The following is a 12,783-nucleotide window of genomic DNA, read 5'->3' as shown; positions in this document are numbered from 1 at the left end:
TCCAATTCCCATCAGCACCGGCCAGCAAGACCAATGAGCTTATACGTGATGGGAGTTGTAGTCCAGCAACAGCTGGAAGTCCACAGCTTTGCCACCTTTATGATAGGTGCACATAGCCTTAGAATGTGTTGCAGTAAATCAGGAGCAATTTGCTAGCTCCTCCATCCCCTTTCATTATTCTTTAAGGTGCTGGGGCTTGCAGTTGTTAGAAGCCACCCTTCTTGAGATGGCAGTATATCATCTTCAAATAAAATATGTATGGAGGCAGCTTACAGTTAACCCCGTGGCAAGGTGGGATAGGCTCTCTGCACATGTCCAGAGGCACACTTGCTAGTTTCAGGGCTCAAATTGAGACATCCGTGCTCCCTAACTTTTACAGAAGCAGCTCGCTTTTAGTATACAGAAGCAAGATTCTCCATCCACCCCTCAAAGAGCACAGCTTCACAGTCTGAGTCACAGGGGAGTTCATGAGTTATCCAAGGGAAATATAGACACAGGCACACAGTTAAACCTTAGTGAGAGAAGCTGGATTTATTTCTCCTCCTTCCCCAGCAGTTAAGCAACTCTTCTACAGCAAGACTGGATGGCTGCAGCAAACGGGCAGAACTCCTTCCTGGTTGTCATTCAGCTTACGTTTCTACACCAGAGTCAACAAACTGAGATACTTTTCTGAATGGTAAGATAAAGTCTGCTTGCCCTGGTGCAAGTTGTGGAAATGTGAGGTTAATGTATTTCTGAAATGCTTCTCTTGTTTCTAATATTTCTGCTTCCAGGCTATCTTTCCAGTCTGTCATGCTTTCCAGTTGCTGGCTAAGAGTCAGGATCTCGCCATTTTTCCTGCTCACCTCATGTGACACCTCTTCCAACTGAGCCTCACGGAGATTTTCTGCGTCTTTGATGAGTTTCTCAGTTTCTTCCTGAAACTCTTTCTGGGAGATTTTAAAGGCTATTTCCATTTCATATTTTTTCTCCACGGACAACTGCTGCAGGTTCTTCTGATAAATTTCGTTGGCAATCTCTCCAGCTTTCCGGAATTGTTCCAAAAACTTCCTGGAGGGGTGAGAGAAAAGATCATATGATAACTTCAACATTATTTTTCATTACTGGCAATTTGAAAGCCAGTCTTGTGTGAACTGCACATTTCTTTCAGCTGGAGGCAAAGCAAAATGCCTTCCAATAAACTGGACTAAATCTGTAGGTGGAAACCAGATAGCAAAACTTCTGAAGACCTAACCCCCACCCTGCCCATCTTTACTATCAGATTCTATTAAATCTGGTACTATCCAACAGTACACATAACAGGGAGTTAACTCCACTGATCACATCAGCCTTGTTTGCAAATCACAGTAAGCCCAACAATGGCTTACCAGGGCTGTATCAACATGCAGGCTTCCAGGAGGAGCCCAACCTAAAAGAGGCTCTTTTAAAAAGCTAAGAGTTGATTTAGCATGTCACCTGAACCTCGGCTTGTGCTTAAGTGCTCTCCTCACTAACCACAAGCTACATCCACACAATGCCATTGGCATCAAAATACCCATCAATTTAATCCAGATTTACTGCTGCCCATGTCCCATTTGCAATATCTCAGTGACCCATTAGCAAACCAATCCCACTTTTGAAAGCACCCACTGCACATCCAGCTCCTGCAGATTAGTTGGAGGAACACTGGTGGTGGAAAGTACTATATTTGCAGATATCTGGATGCAAACAAGGTCAGGTGCAGCTCTCTTAAACCCATCCCCTTATATTCAACAGGGATGGGAAGCCCAAGTCCCTCCAGGTGGCATTGAACTCATTATCCCATCATCCCCAACCAGCATGGTCAACTATCAGGGATGATGGGTGATGTAGTCCAGTGGTTTCCCCATCCCTGCTTTAAAATATGAAATGGGGTTGTTAAGCCAAGTACTTGTTTTGCTTGTCAAGCATTCCAGATATTTTGTTCCTCTCTTCCTGTCTAGCTTCAGCAATGGCTTTCGACTTCTCCATCGCGAGCTCCAGCATGAGTCGTTGAAGTTTGTGTGTCATCCTCTGCTCAGCAGCTTCCGATTCTCTTTTCAGTTCCAGTTCCAGGTGATGGAGCATTTCTATCCTTGTGTTCTTCACAGCCTCCTGCAGCAGTGTTAGAAAAACAAATTAGAGTAGGAAAGGAGGGATTAGGCTGCTTCATCCCTCTTTTAAACAAGACGAGCCTAGAAAGAACGCACCACGCTTTATAAACCACTTTGGATGTAGAAAATGCAAGTTCAAATGCTTCAGCCACATAGCTTACTGAGGTTATCTTTCTGGTGACTGCCTCACCAGTGCATTGACCGCTTAAGTTTTATATATTTATGAAAAATGAAATGCCCTTTTACAGTTTAAATAAATAGATAAATGTAGTTCTAAAAAAAAGTTTTACAGCCGGCTCTTATGTGTAGAAATAGAATGAGACACAGACTAGAAAGGATGTCAAAATGCCAGTAATGAATCAGTTTTGAACTCTCCCATCCAGTACTTTATTTTCTAAAAAAATGTTAAGGGATAGTCTCATTTCCCTACTCATATTGAAATACTGCCCCTCAATGGGGCCAAACTTAGATTCACAAAATGTTTAAGGGTATGTGTCCCCAGGTGTCCCCCTACAAAAAAAGCACTGCTCCCATCTAAAAAAACAAACAAACCCTCATTGCATGTCAGTGAGGTTTCAGCTGAATCTTTACCTTGACACCCTAGATTTTCATTTGTGGTGGTGTTTTTTTAAATTCAGTTGAGTTTTCAAGAACAACCCCCCCCCCCATCCACCTACTTGTTACAAGAGAAATTGTGCCACATGCAGCTTCTGCATGTTTATGTAGGTTTGGACCCAAAATTTCATTCATAAACAAAGCAGATTTCAGTTCATGGAGTGGGACTTTATCCGCTTCTTCCACCCTTCCCTCTGCAGCCCCATACTCCCTTCCCCGAGAACTTGGGGGGCGGCTTTGGGAATGGTGCGGGACATACTGTAGAGGGATCCAGACGTGGGGGTGTCAATTGGTAGGAATACGTCCCCACACAACTCCGAATGCAAGGCATTGTCTCTTGACATGTTGCAAACAAAAATAAAACGACTACTGACTTGTAATGCTTTTTCGTCTTTCTCTTTAAGGGCTTCAATATCTTGCTGGTGTAGGTCAGCTGCACGATTGAGGGCATCTTCCACAGCATCCTCTCTTTCTGTTGCAGCCTACAAAACAATGCATAGCCATGAAGAAAACTGTGCCGAGGACATTCTGATGCTGCACATCAGCTAGATCGCTCTGGGTGATATCCAACTAAGTCATAGTCAAAGCAGACCCATTAATATCAATGACCTTAAGCAACAAGTCCCTTAATTTAAATGGGTCTGCTCTATGACTTAGTTGGATATCACCCTATATTTATTATTTCCCCATTACTTTTCTTTTTTAAAGCAGCAGCACAGCAGTAGTTCTCATAAGCAGCAGAATAGAGGATATGCCTATGTTTGAGCTTTACCACTCCAGACTAAAGGTGGCAGCTTACACAACTGTCTGTTCTTCCATACAAAGTAAGTTCCCTGTACAGTGGTACCTCGGTTTAAGAACAGTCCGGTTTAAGAACGATTCGGTTTACAAACTCTGCAAAACCGGAAATAGTGTCCCGGTTTGAGAACTTTACCTCGGTCTAAGAACAGAATCCGAATGGTGGAAGGGCACTGGTGGTGGGAGGCCTCATTAGGGAAAGTGCACCTCAGTTTAAGAATGGTTTCGGTTTAAGAACGGACTTCCAGAATGGATTAAGTTCGTAAACCAAGGTACCACTGTACAGAGAAGTAGCAGGGAGAAGGGTTTGGGCCTCATCAAATGTCTAGGTTTTCTATGTGAAGGGTTGGGGGTTTGTTTTTTTACACCAAACCTGTGTGCAGGGGTTTTATTTCTACAGCAAACCATTCAACTGTGCACATGCCCACCTGCAGTCTGAAAGTGGTACAGCCCAGAAACATGTTGGCAGAACAATCCAAACCTTTTTTTCCAAATGGGCAGGCAGAGGCGGCACCAGAAGAATTCGCATTAGCCAGGGGAAAACCCCTAAACAGAGCTTTCTGGGAAAGGTGGTGAGCTGGCACAAGAGCCATTGGACAAATGGTCAGGGAAGAGAGCAATATCTGGAAGGCCACAAATTCCCAATTGCTGCCATGAAAAGACAGATGCTGCTGTTTCTACATGGCTGGTGGCAGTAGTTTCCCCAGGAGTAATTTAATGGCTATTTCATAGCTTTTGCCTCAGTGTTGCATGTAGATTGTGTTACTCAGGACCCTGCGGCACCAGCAGAACCAATGTCAAGCACACAGGAGAGCAGCCACAATGCACTAAAGGGATGAAAAGTTTGCTTCTGTGACACTATACAAAGGTGGCTTGGAACTTTATGCCATGTTTCTTTGCTGCCTATGGGAGATCTCGGCATCCTGGATGAGAAGATTAGAAGGAAACACCATACCATCAGTGTAATGGAACTTAAAGACAATGAGCCACAATGCCTAAACAAATGTAGGATCAGAACACTGAACTGTTTTGGAAAGCAAATCCTGGGATGTGTCAATGGTGCACAAGCCCTACGCCAGGAATGGAGAACTTGTGGCCCCTCAGATGTTTTGGACTCCAACTCCCATCAGCCCCAGCAGTTGTAGTCCAACATCTGGAGGGCCACAGGTTCCCCATCCCTGTCCTAAGTGAAGAGCTGATGAAGAGGCAAGGGTTGCAGTTTCACTCCCTCTCCCTACTCCAAGATAGAGTAATGAAATTGATATACAGTGGGAAATTCCATCCTCGCAGTCCAGATCCTCAGTTCAAAGAATCCCCCCTCTCTCTCTGCTTGCAGTTTATCTAACTCTGCTTTTGAAGTTCACAAGATCTTAGCTCACAACGCTGGCTGGGTAACCATGAACTTTATTCCAAAATGCTAATATGCTGCAAAACTTAGAAATTCTAGGTTCCAATGAGAAGGGCAGGAAGAAGACACTGATTCATTGTTTTGTCAATGTAATTATTATGCTATTCCTATGTCATTTGTAAAATTTATTTTCTAAAGGTACTATATTTCTGTATTACATTGCTTTAATTTGCTCTATCTTTAAGTTGTTCTAATTTCAAAATATCATTATCTTCTACATGAAGATAATAACATGCCTTAAATAAAACACTGTAGTACTGATAAATCAATTGATTTGGTTCAATTATAATATTGAGTCTGTGATCTTTGGCACTGGCTTATGCTTTATTCCCTGCCATACTGGGTTGCTAATGAGCAAATCTGAACCCTGATCCATAACACTGGTGAGTTAGATCCCCAAATTAACACATCAGAAAAATAAATACAGAACTGATCCATACAATGGTATTTTTATTCAATTATTTTATTAAGTAAATAAATATTTATATCCCACACTGAATAATATAGTCTTGGAGGGGTAGATTACAAAATAAACACTAAAAGCAAAACATTGTAAAACCTATAAAACTCATGTACCATATTTTTCGTTCTATAAGACGCACATTTCCCCCTCCAAAAATTAAGGGGAAATGTGTGTGTGTCCTATAGAGCGAATGCAGGCTGCGCCGCTAAGCCCAAAGCCAGAACAGGAAGACGGAGCACTGCGGAGCACTCCGTCTCGCTGCTCTAGCTTGGGGACGGTGCCTTCACCCCGCTGTCCTGCAGAAGCTAGCAAGGCTGTTCCCAAGCCAGAACAGCGAGACGGAGGGCTCCGTCTCGCTGCTCTAGCTTGGGGACGGCTGCACGCAAACCTCTGCAGGGCAGCGGGGTGCCTTCACCCCGCTGTCCTGCAGAAGCTAGCAAGGCTGTTCCCAAGCCAGAACAGCGAGACAGAGGGCTCCGTCTCGCTGCTCTAGCTTGGGGACGGCTGTGCGCAAACCTCTGTAGGGCAGCGGGGCGCTGCGCTCCAAAGGCTTCAGGGATCTTTGAGGCTGGCGGTGGGGGAAAGCAGCGCTTCCCCCCACTGCCAGCCCCACAAGCTCTGGTGAATGTACCTTGAACGCACCTTGTTTTAGAGGGGGAGAACAAGAAAAAAATTTTTCCCCTGTTCTCCCCCTCCTATGGTCCGGTGCGTCCTATGGTCTGGTGCGTCCAATGGAGCGAAAAATACGGTAATCATATATAGCAAGGTTAGGCAAGTTATAGCCCATACTGTTGGGCTGCAATTCACATCATCCCCAAGTCCATTGGCTATGCTGTCCAGGGCTGATGGGAGCTGGAGCCCCTCAGCCTCTGGAGAGTCACAGGTTCCCCACCCAACATATCACATATTTCTGTAAAATTTGCTGTCTGCATTATACATCAGTAAATATTCACAGAAAGGCCCCAGTGCAACAGATTGGATAATGCGATGACAGCAGAACAGTTGTACCTGAAGCAATAGTCTAGCTTGCACTTTTTCAATTCGTTGTTGTACTTCTGCTTCTCTTCTATCTGCTTCTGCTTGCTTAATGTCAGCTCCCAATTCTACGTATGCCAAAAAAACACACAATTGGGGAACATAACACTACAGGTTATACATAAACTACGCATGCCACCTGTTCCTTTGCTTGAACATTTAAGATAGACGCTTTAAGATTTAAGGTATTTTTATTTAATATTATTCAGCCACGTATAATTTCCTGAAGGCTGGTGCACCCCCATCATTAATGCCTTGGGTTGATTTCAGTATATAAAAAATGATTACCCAGATCAACTTGCTAGCAGATTTGACTGCTCAGAATTATAGAATTGTAGAGCTGGAAGGGACCACTAGGGTCATCCAGTCCAACTCCTGCAATGCAAGCATCTTTTCCCCCAATGTGGGGCTTGAACCAACGACCCTGAGATTAAGAGTCCCATGCTCTACCGAGTGAGCTACATCAGAACACAAGCAAGCACTAACATCAGGCTTACACCTAGAAGTGATGGCATGCATTGGCCCCATTCAGGAGAGCCTTTGTAGGATTCACACGTAGTAGGCATGTGGGATTCAGCTGCTCTCTGGGCCTGCGCATTAAAAAAGCAAGCCACAATCTGCACCATGTAGCACAACCCAAGGAATTCCACAGGGCACACAACTGCCCCACACAGGCACAAACAAATTCTGTGTCGGTAACTGGTGGGCCCAGCTGTGCTCATCTTTGTAGCTGACTGGTAGTGCACCTCCTCTGCATGCAGAAGGCCCCATGTTCAATCTCCGACAGCTCCAGATAGGGCTGGAAGAGACTCGTTTAATATACTGGAGGGCTGCAATAGACAGCGCTAAGCTAGGACAGACCAATGGTCTGACTCAGTATAAGGCAGCTTCCTACGTTCTGTGCTAATGCAGCAGCAGCAGCAGCAGCAGCACTCCCTCACCAGCAAGGCGATTTCCCAGTTGAAGCAGGCACTCTGCATTCCCACCCCACAGTGCAGATGCCCATTCTTCCTTTTCAAAAAGCAGAAAGGAAGACCATACCAACCAGGCACCTACATGAGCAACTGCAACACGGAGCACAGTGGTAAGGGTGCAGTTCCAGCAGTTGGCACTATAGGGCGATGAATGAACATTGCATCAAGTGGTACTAGGCTTTTGTCAGGAGACTGGGTTTTGGCCACTGGGAAGCAAGATCCAGGAACCAGTAATCTGTGGTCACAAATCGAGGAACAGCCTCGGCTGTTAGCTGGGGAAAGCAGTGGCTAATGGGCAGGAGAGTTCGGGAGTCTAGGAATGCTACAAACCCTGTAGCCCTGGTGATTCGCCACACAGGGCAGCGGGTCCTGGCTCTTGCTAACATGCCCACGGATCTTAAGACAAGCTAATCAAATGACTGGTCAAACTTTCATCCATTAACATATTTATCAAGAAAAAATGCATTCACAACAAATAATTTTTGAAGGTTAGTTCTAGAGGCCATCAGAGTCTCTCTGTCCTACAGCAGTAAATCCCATAGGTACATTAGACGTTGTATAAAGCACTGCTTTTGGTCTGTCCCAAACCAGTGTCATGCGACTATATTGATTGTGTTGACAGGGAGACAAGTAATTATTATACTCTTCCTAAACTTTCATAAACTCTCCATCATGTCTCTCACACACTTACATCTTTTTATAAGCTAAAAGCCCTTCCCCTAACTGACGGAACTAAGGTCTCTACCCTCTTGTGTTTGTGGCCTTCTTTCTGCATTTTCTCCAGATTTTACTCTTATCCTGTTTAACATGGGGATTACTGCAACTGTAAATTACTGTAATATGTGTGGATACACCTTAAGTGCATCTGAGCGATCAATGTCTGCATGAAAACAACTGAGCACCAGATATATTGGCTTTTTGGTGGACAGGCGTGAGTATCTAAAATTAAATAAAGTAACTATCTACTCACCCAATATATCTCTGTGTGTATAATACCGAGTTTTGTAAGGCTTGTATTCTCGAATCCGCTCAAAAGTCTCTGGTCTAGGAGGTGGTGGAATTAGTTTTGAACAAACAGCACAACAAACAAATGTGTCAAAATCTGGATTCCTAATCATGATTGCAGTCAAGATTTTTCCTCCTCCAATGACAAGTGAGGACTAGATGAGGAAGCGAAATCTTAGTTCTCATAGCCTAAACTGAATTGTCTTCTTAGAATCTGTGCATGCTAGGGGGAGAGAGAGAAAGGTTTCACCATTGTTTGGTGAGATTATTTGATGGCAAGATGATACCTGCTTCAGCTGCAGCCCTGGTGTTAAGGAGCTCTGCCTATCATGTGGCTGTGAGAGGTCTCATAATATAGGCTAACTTCTCACCCAGTAACTGTTGCTAGGCTGGGTAAGCTTTGCTCACAAAAGCATTTTAGATCCTTTAAACAAATAACTTTAAAAAGTTTTGTGTGCTCTCCCAAGTAGTTTACACAGGATAGTCAAGCATTTAATAAAAGCTTAGGTTATTTTCCAGATAATAAGACAGATTATTATGCTTTTGCTGCTGTTTAACTGGCTATATTCTATAGGTTATTTATTGTATGGCTTTTATTATCATGTATTGTTCTTTTTCTGATTTTCTGTTATCCTTTCTGCTCTTAAAATTTTGTAAGTCGGTGTAGCATTCTATACACAAACACAGAACAGGCGTGTGTGTGTGTGTGTGTGAGAGAGAGAGAGAGAGAGAGAGAGAGAGAGAGAGAGAAAGAAAGAAAGAAAGAAAGAAAGAAAGAAAGAAAGGTGATTATTCTTAGAATATCTGCAACAGTTGTTACAAATATTACATTTCTTAATAATGCTGGCTTTTTATTCAGTACAGGCAATATCATTTTTCCTAGTTATTAAAGGGCATTATATTTCAAAAGAAACATCCATTATTGCCAAGAAAATTGCTGGCTTTCCACACAAAATCCTGAAAAGTCACAAATCAGAAAACTAAATATACCACTTTTTTGTGTCGCCTGACATGCAGATCATGTGCAAGTCATGCGTTTCTTTAGTCCCATTTAGAAGTCTTCCGCTTCATATGTCGCTTTCCCTCACTGTCAATAGCTTCATAAAGATCTTTTTTATTCTCTTGTTGTGCATGCAAGTATCCAATGTAGACTACACAAAGAGTAATCGTTACAAGCCCAAAAGCCATAACTGGTTTGTTCTGTGAAGATAAGAAAAAATACATACTAGTATTTAAATCCAAAATATTGTACTTAATCCAATTCATATACAAACATCTGTGTGTGCACAGGTGGGTGGGGGCTATCAACTTTTCAGTTACTTCCTTCATTTTTGTTCAGCTTTTAGTATGGGGAATGGAAACATACAGAATCAAACTGTTTAACCACTGTTACAATTCAACATATATAAAAAGTAAAAATATTGACTGATTTGACTTCTTTTATACCTCAAACATTTTAATTACACTGGTACCTCTGGTTACGTACTTAATTCGTTCTGGAGGTCTGTTCTTAACCTGAAACTGTTCTTAACCTGAAGCACCACTTTAGCTAATGGGGCCTGCTGCTGCTGCCGCGCCGCTGGAGCACAATTTCTGTTCTCATCCTGAAGCAAAGTTCTTAACCCGAGGTACTATTTCTGGGTTAGCGGAAGCATATGTAACCTGAAGCGTATGTAACCTGAAGCGTATGTAACCTGAAGTGTCTGTAACCTGAGGTACCACTGTACTTTGATTGCATGACACTTGGGGATGAAGTTTTTGTATTTGGAAAAACTGCTATAGTCAACTCTGAACCCATGAAATAGTGGGATATAAATCTAATAAATAAACTGTCACAGGACACCATTTGCCTGATAGTCATTGCTCTTTTTAAGTATATCTACATAACTTTTGCAACCAAAATCTTGGTGCACTTAGCTCCACTTTACTTCATAGATTTAATGAAGTTTACCCAACTCGATAGTAAAAACATGTACCGGTATTTATAAAATGCTTAAATGTAGACAGTAGCTAGTTATTAGATCATGACTGTACATACACCATAACAATTTGCCCATTCTGTGAACATTAAAAAACACACTGGAGATAGTCTGGCTTCCCCCCACCTCCAAATATGTCACACATTTCTGATTAGCTAGTTAACAACTTCATTTTTTCCATCAAAGCAAGTGCTGCTTGTGAATAATAAAAAAAAACCCAATCTATAATTAGATGTAATATGTAATATAATGAATGCACACACACGTATCATGGCTATTTCTTAACAAGTTTCTTACAGGTTTAATAAAAAGTTCTGGGTTCACAGCACGGAACAAGGTGGTAGTTCGGACACTTCGGAATCCGGGAGTTCGATAGTCTTTCTCTTTGGGTGCTTCATGTTGTAAATCTGGAGGCTGAGGTGCTGAAGACATCTTACTGCTGCATAAAACAGTTTGGTTTAGGTAAGTGCTCGCTTAGGGGTTCTGTTCTAAAAACATGTATAAAGGTAACATGTACAATATACAGCTCTGTGCTTGATTCGTGCTGTAACCCAAGGCTGTGACTGAGGGAGAAGCAAGATCTGTTAGGGTGTTATGCTGTGAACCCTTTCCTCTTAGGCTCAGGTAGTATATGTGTAAATAAACCATAGCAGCAGCACATGCATTTCAACTCCTACAAACCCTGCCATAACTACAGCCAGAGTGTTTAGCCCAGGCACCCCCAAACTCGGCCCTCCAGACGTTTTGGGACTACAACTCCCATCATCCCTAGCTAACAGGACCAGTGATTGTGGGTGATGGGAATTGTAGTCCCAAAACATCTGGAGGGCCAAGTTTGGGGATGCCTGGTTTAGCCAGTTAATGAGTTTCCCCCACCACTTTGAAAGCATATTATTTATATGTATTTCAAGCCCATCAGCTCCAGCCTGCAGGAAGGAACATGTTGCATAGTCTGTTCATATCCATATTTTAAAGTAAAGGGACTCCTGACCATTAGGTCCAGTCGTGGCCGACTCTGGGGTTGTGGCGCTCATCTCGCTTTATTGGCCGAGGGAGCCGACCTACAGCTTCTGGGTCATGTGGCCAGCATGACTAAGCCGCTTCTGGCAAACCAGAGCAGCGCACAGAAACGCCGTTTACCTTCCCGCTGGAGTGGTACCTGTTTATCTACTTTGACGTGCTTTCGAGCTGCTAGTTGGCAGGAGCAGGGACCAAGCAACGGGAGCTCACCCCGTCGCGGAAATTCGAACCGCTGACCTTCTGATCGGCAAGTCCTAGGCTCTGTGGTTTAACCGACAGCGCCACCCGGTCCCCTGGCAGTAAATCCGTCGGAACCCAGAGCAGTTTATTTCCAGGTAAATGTGAGCAGCAGCAGGCCTTACATCTTCCACCAAATATAACCTCACCCCTCACGCTGTGGGCGTTTCACTACCAGAAGTTTCAAAACTTATATATAAGTTTTCTAGGCACTGAAAACAAGTGGCTCGCTACACACTTTGCAGAACAGGCATAACAAAAGAGGGGGAAACCAGCTGTAGGTCATCAAGTTGCACAAATGTTTATTCAGCTAATCCCACCCTTCTCACCCACCCCGACTACGCCTCCTGGCTGGCAACCTTGAGACCATGAGTGCGCGCGACCCTCTTGATACTCCAGACCCACAAGCTCAAAGCCAGCTAACTAGAGCACAACCCCACACCTCCCTCAACCTGGCACCGCATCCAATACTGCAGCCGCGACCTGAGGGAAAGAAGGGAGCGGGGGGGGGCGCACCTTCGGGATCTGCTCCTCACACGGGGCGGCCTAGGAGAAAGATATCTCCTGCTCGCTCTTTCGCTCGCCTCCGAAACCTAAGCCAGCGCTCTCCTCTAAACAGCGTCCTCCCAACGTCTTTGACTACAACTCCCATCAGCCCCCGGTCAGGCCGGCCATTTTGGACCGCGACTGAGGCTGATGGGAGTTGAAGTCCAAACGTCTGGAAGGCACCAGGCCGCTTTAGAGGAAGGGTTAACATCCTCCCCCACCACCACCATTACCGCCCCGCTTTGTTTCCGCATTAGGGGAGTGGAGGAGGGTGGAGAGAAACTGCAGGAGTTGTGAAAGCTTCGGTCTTCACCGCAGTTGGGACCCTAGACAATAATCTAGCAGTTTATCATGCGGCCAACCATGCAAAAGGCGGGAGGAAATTAAGGAGGCGACCCGGTGAAAGCAGCAGGACTTACTTCTGAGTAAACGTGCTGAAGATTGCTCTGTAAAGCGGGCTCCAAAAATGTCTTTGGCTTCAAACGCCAGAGCGGGCCTCCTGCGCCTTTAACCGGTGTAAGAAGAAGCGACACCTGCTGGGGTTTTTTTCTTCTTCCCCTTTTTCTTCCTCTTTTACACAACTGCTGGATTA

General features: G+C 44.1%; 1 protein-coding gene and 1 long non-coding RNA gene across 7 annotated transcripts in view; one reads left to right on the top strand and one right to left on the bottom strand.

Annotated features, from left to right (window-relative positions):
- LOC308583517 overlaps positions 1 to 912 on the top strand; it is a 2,219-nt gene extending 1,307 nt beyond the window's left edge. For both annotated transcript variants that reach the window (XR_014006269.1, XR_014006270.1), the window contains exons 2-3: positions 553 to 676; positions 774 to 912. This is a non-coding gene — a long non-coding RNA (uncharacterized lncRNA). The remainder of the gene's footprint in view (positions 1 to 552; positions 677 to 773) is intronic.
- On the bottom strand, positions 513 to 12,783 carry LOC308583513 (small integral membrane protein 8-like). Of its 5 annotated transcripts, XM_081187511.1 has the most exons (5): positions 8,375 to 9,414; positions 6,404 to 6,498; positions 3,101 to 3,208; positions 1,910 to 2,112; positions 513 to 1,050 (listed from the first exon to the last, which is right to left on the bottom strand). In XM_081187511.1, exons 1-5 carry the CDS (start codon positions 8,520 to 8,522, stop codon positions 630 to 632), a joined length of 975 nt encoding a protein of 324 aa, XP_081043637.1. In that variant the 5' UTR covers positions 8,523 to 9,414; the 3' UTR covers positions 513 to 629. The 5 variants fall into 5 exon arrangements, with proteins under 5 accessions (XP_081043637.1, XP_081043640.1, XP_081043638.1 ...); XM_081187514.1 differs by lacking the exons at positions 513 to 1,050; positions 1,910 to 2,112; positions 3,101 to 3,208; positions 8,375 to 9,414 and adding exons at positions 9,421 to 9,609; positions 10,686 to 10,827; positions 12,611 to 12,783 and having other exon boundaries at positions 6,359 to 6,498; XM_081187512.1 differs by lacking the exons at positions 513 to 1,050; positions 1,910 to 2,112; positions 3,101 to 3,208; positions 8,375 to 9,414 and adding exons at positions 9,421 to 9,609; positions 10,686 to 10,827; positions 12,162 to 12,304 and having other exon boundaries at positions 6,359 to 6,498.

The sequence above is a fragment of the Podarcis bocagei genome (genome assembly GCF_964188305.1).
Source record: "Podarcis bocagei genome assembly, chromosome: 3".
In the NCBI taxonomy this organism is placed as follows: domain Eukaryota; kingdom Metazoa; phylum Chordata; class Lepidosauria; order Squamata; family Lacertidae; genus Podarcis; species Podarcis bocagei.
Note: the sequence above shows the minus strand (reverse complement) of the source record. Positions and strands in the feature narration are given on the sequence as shown.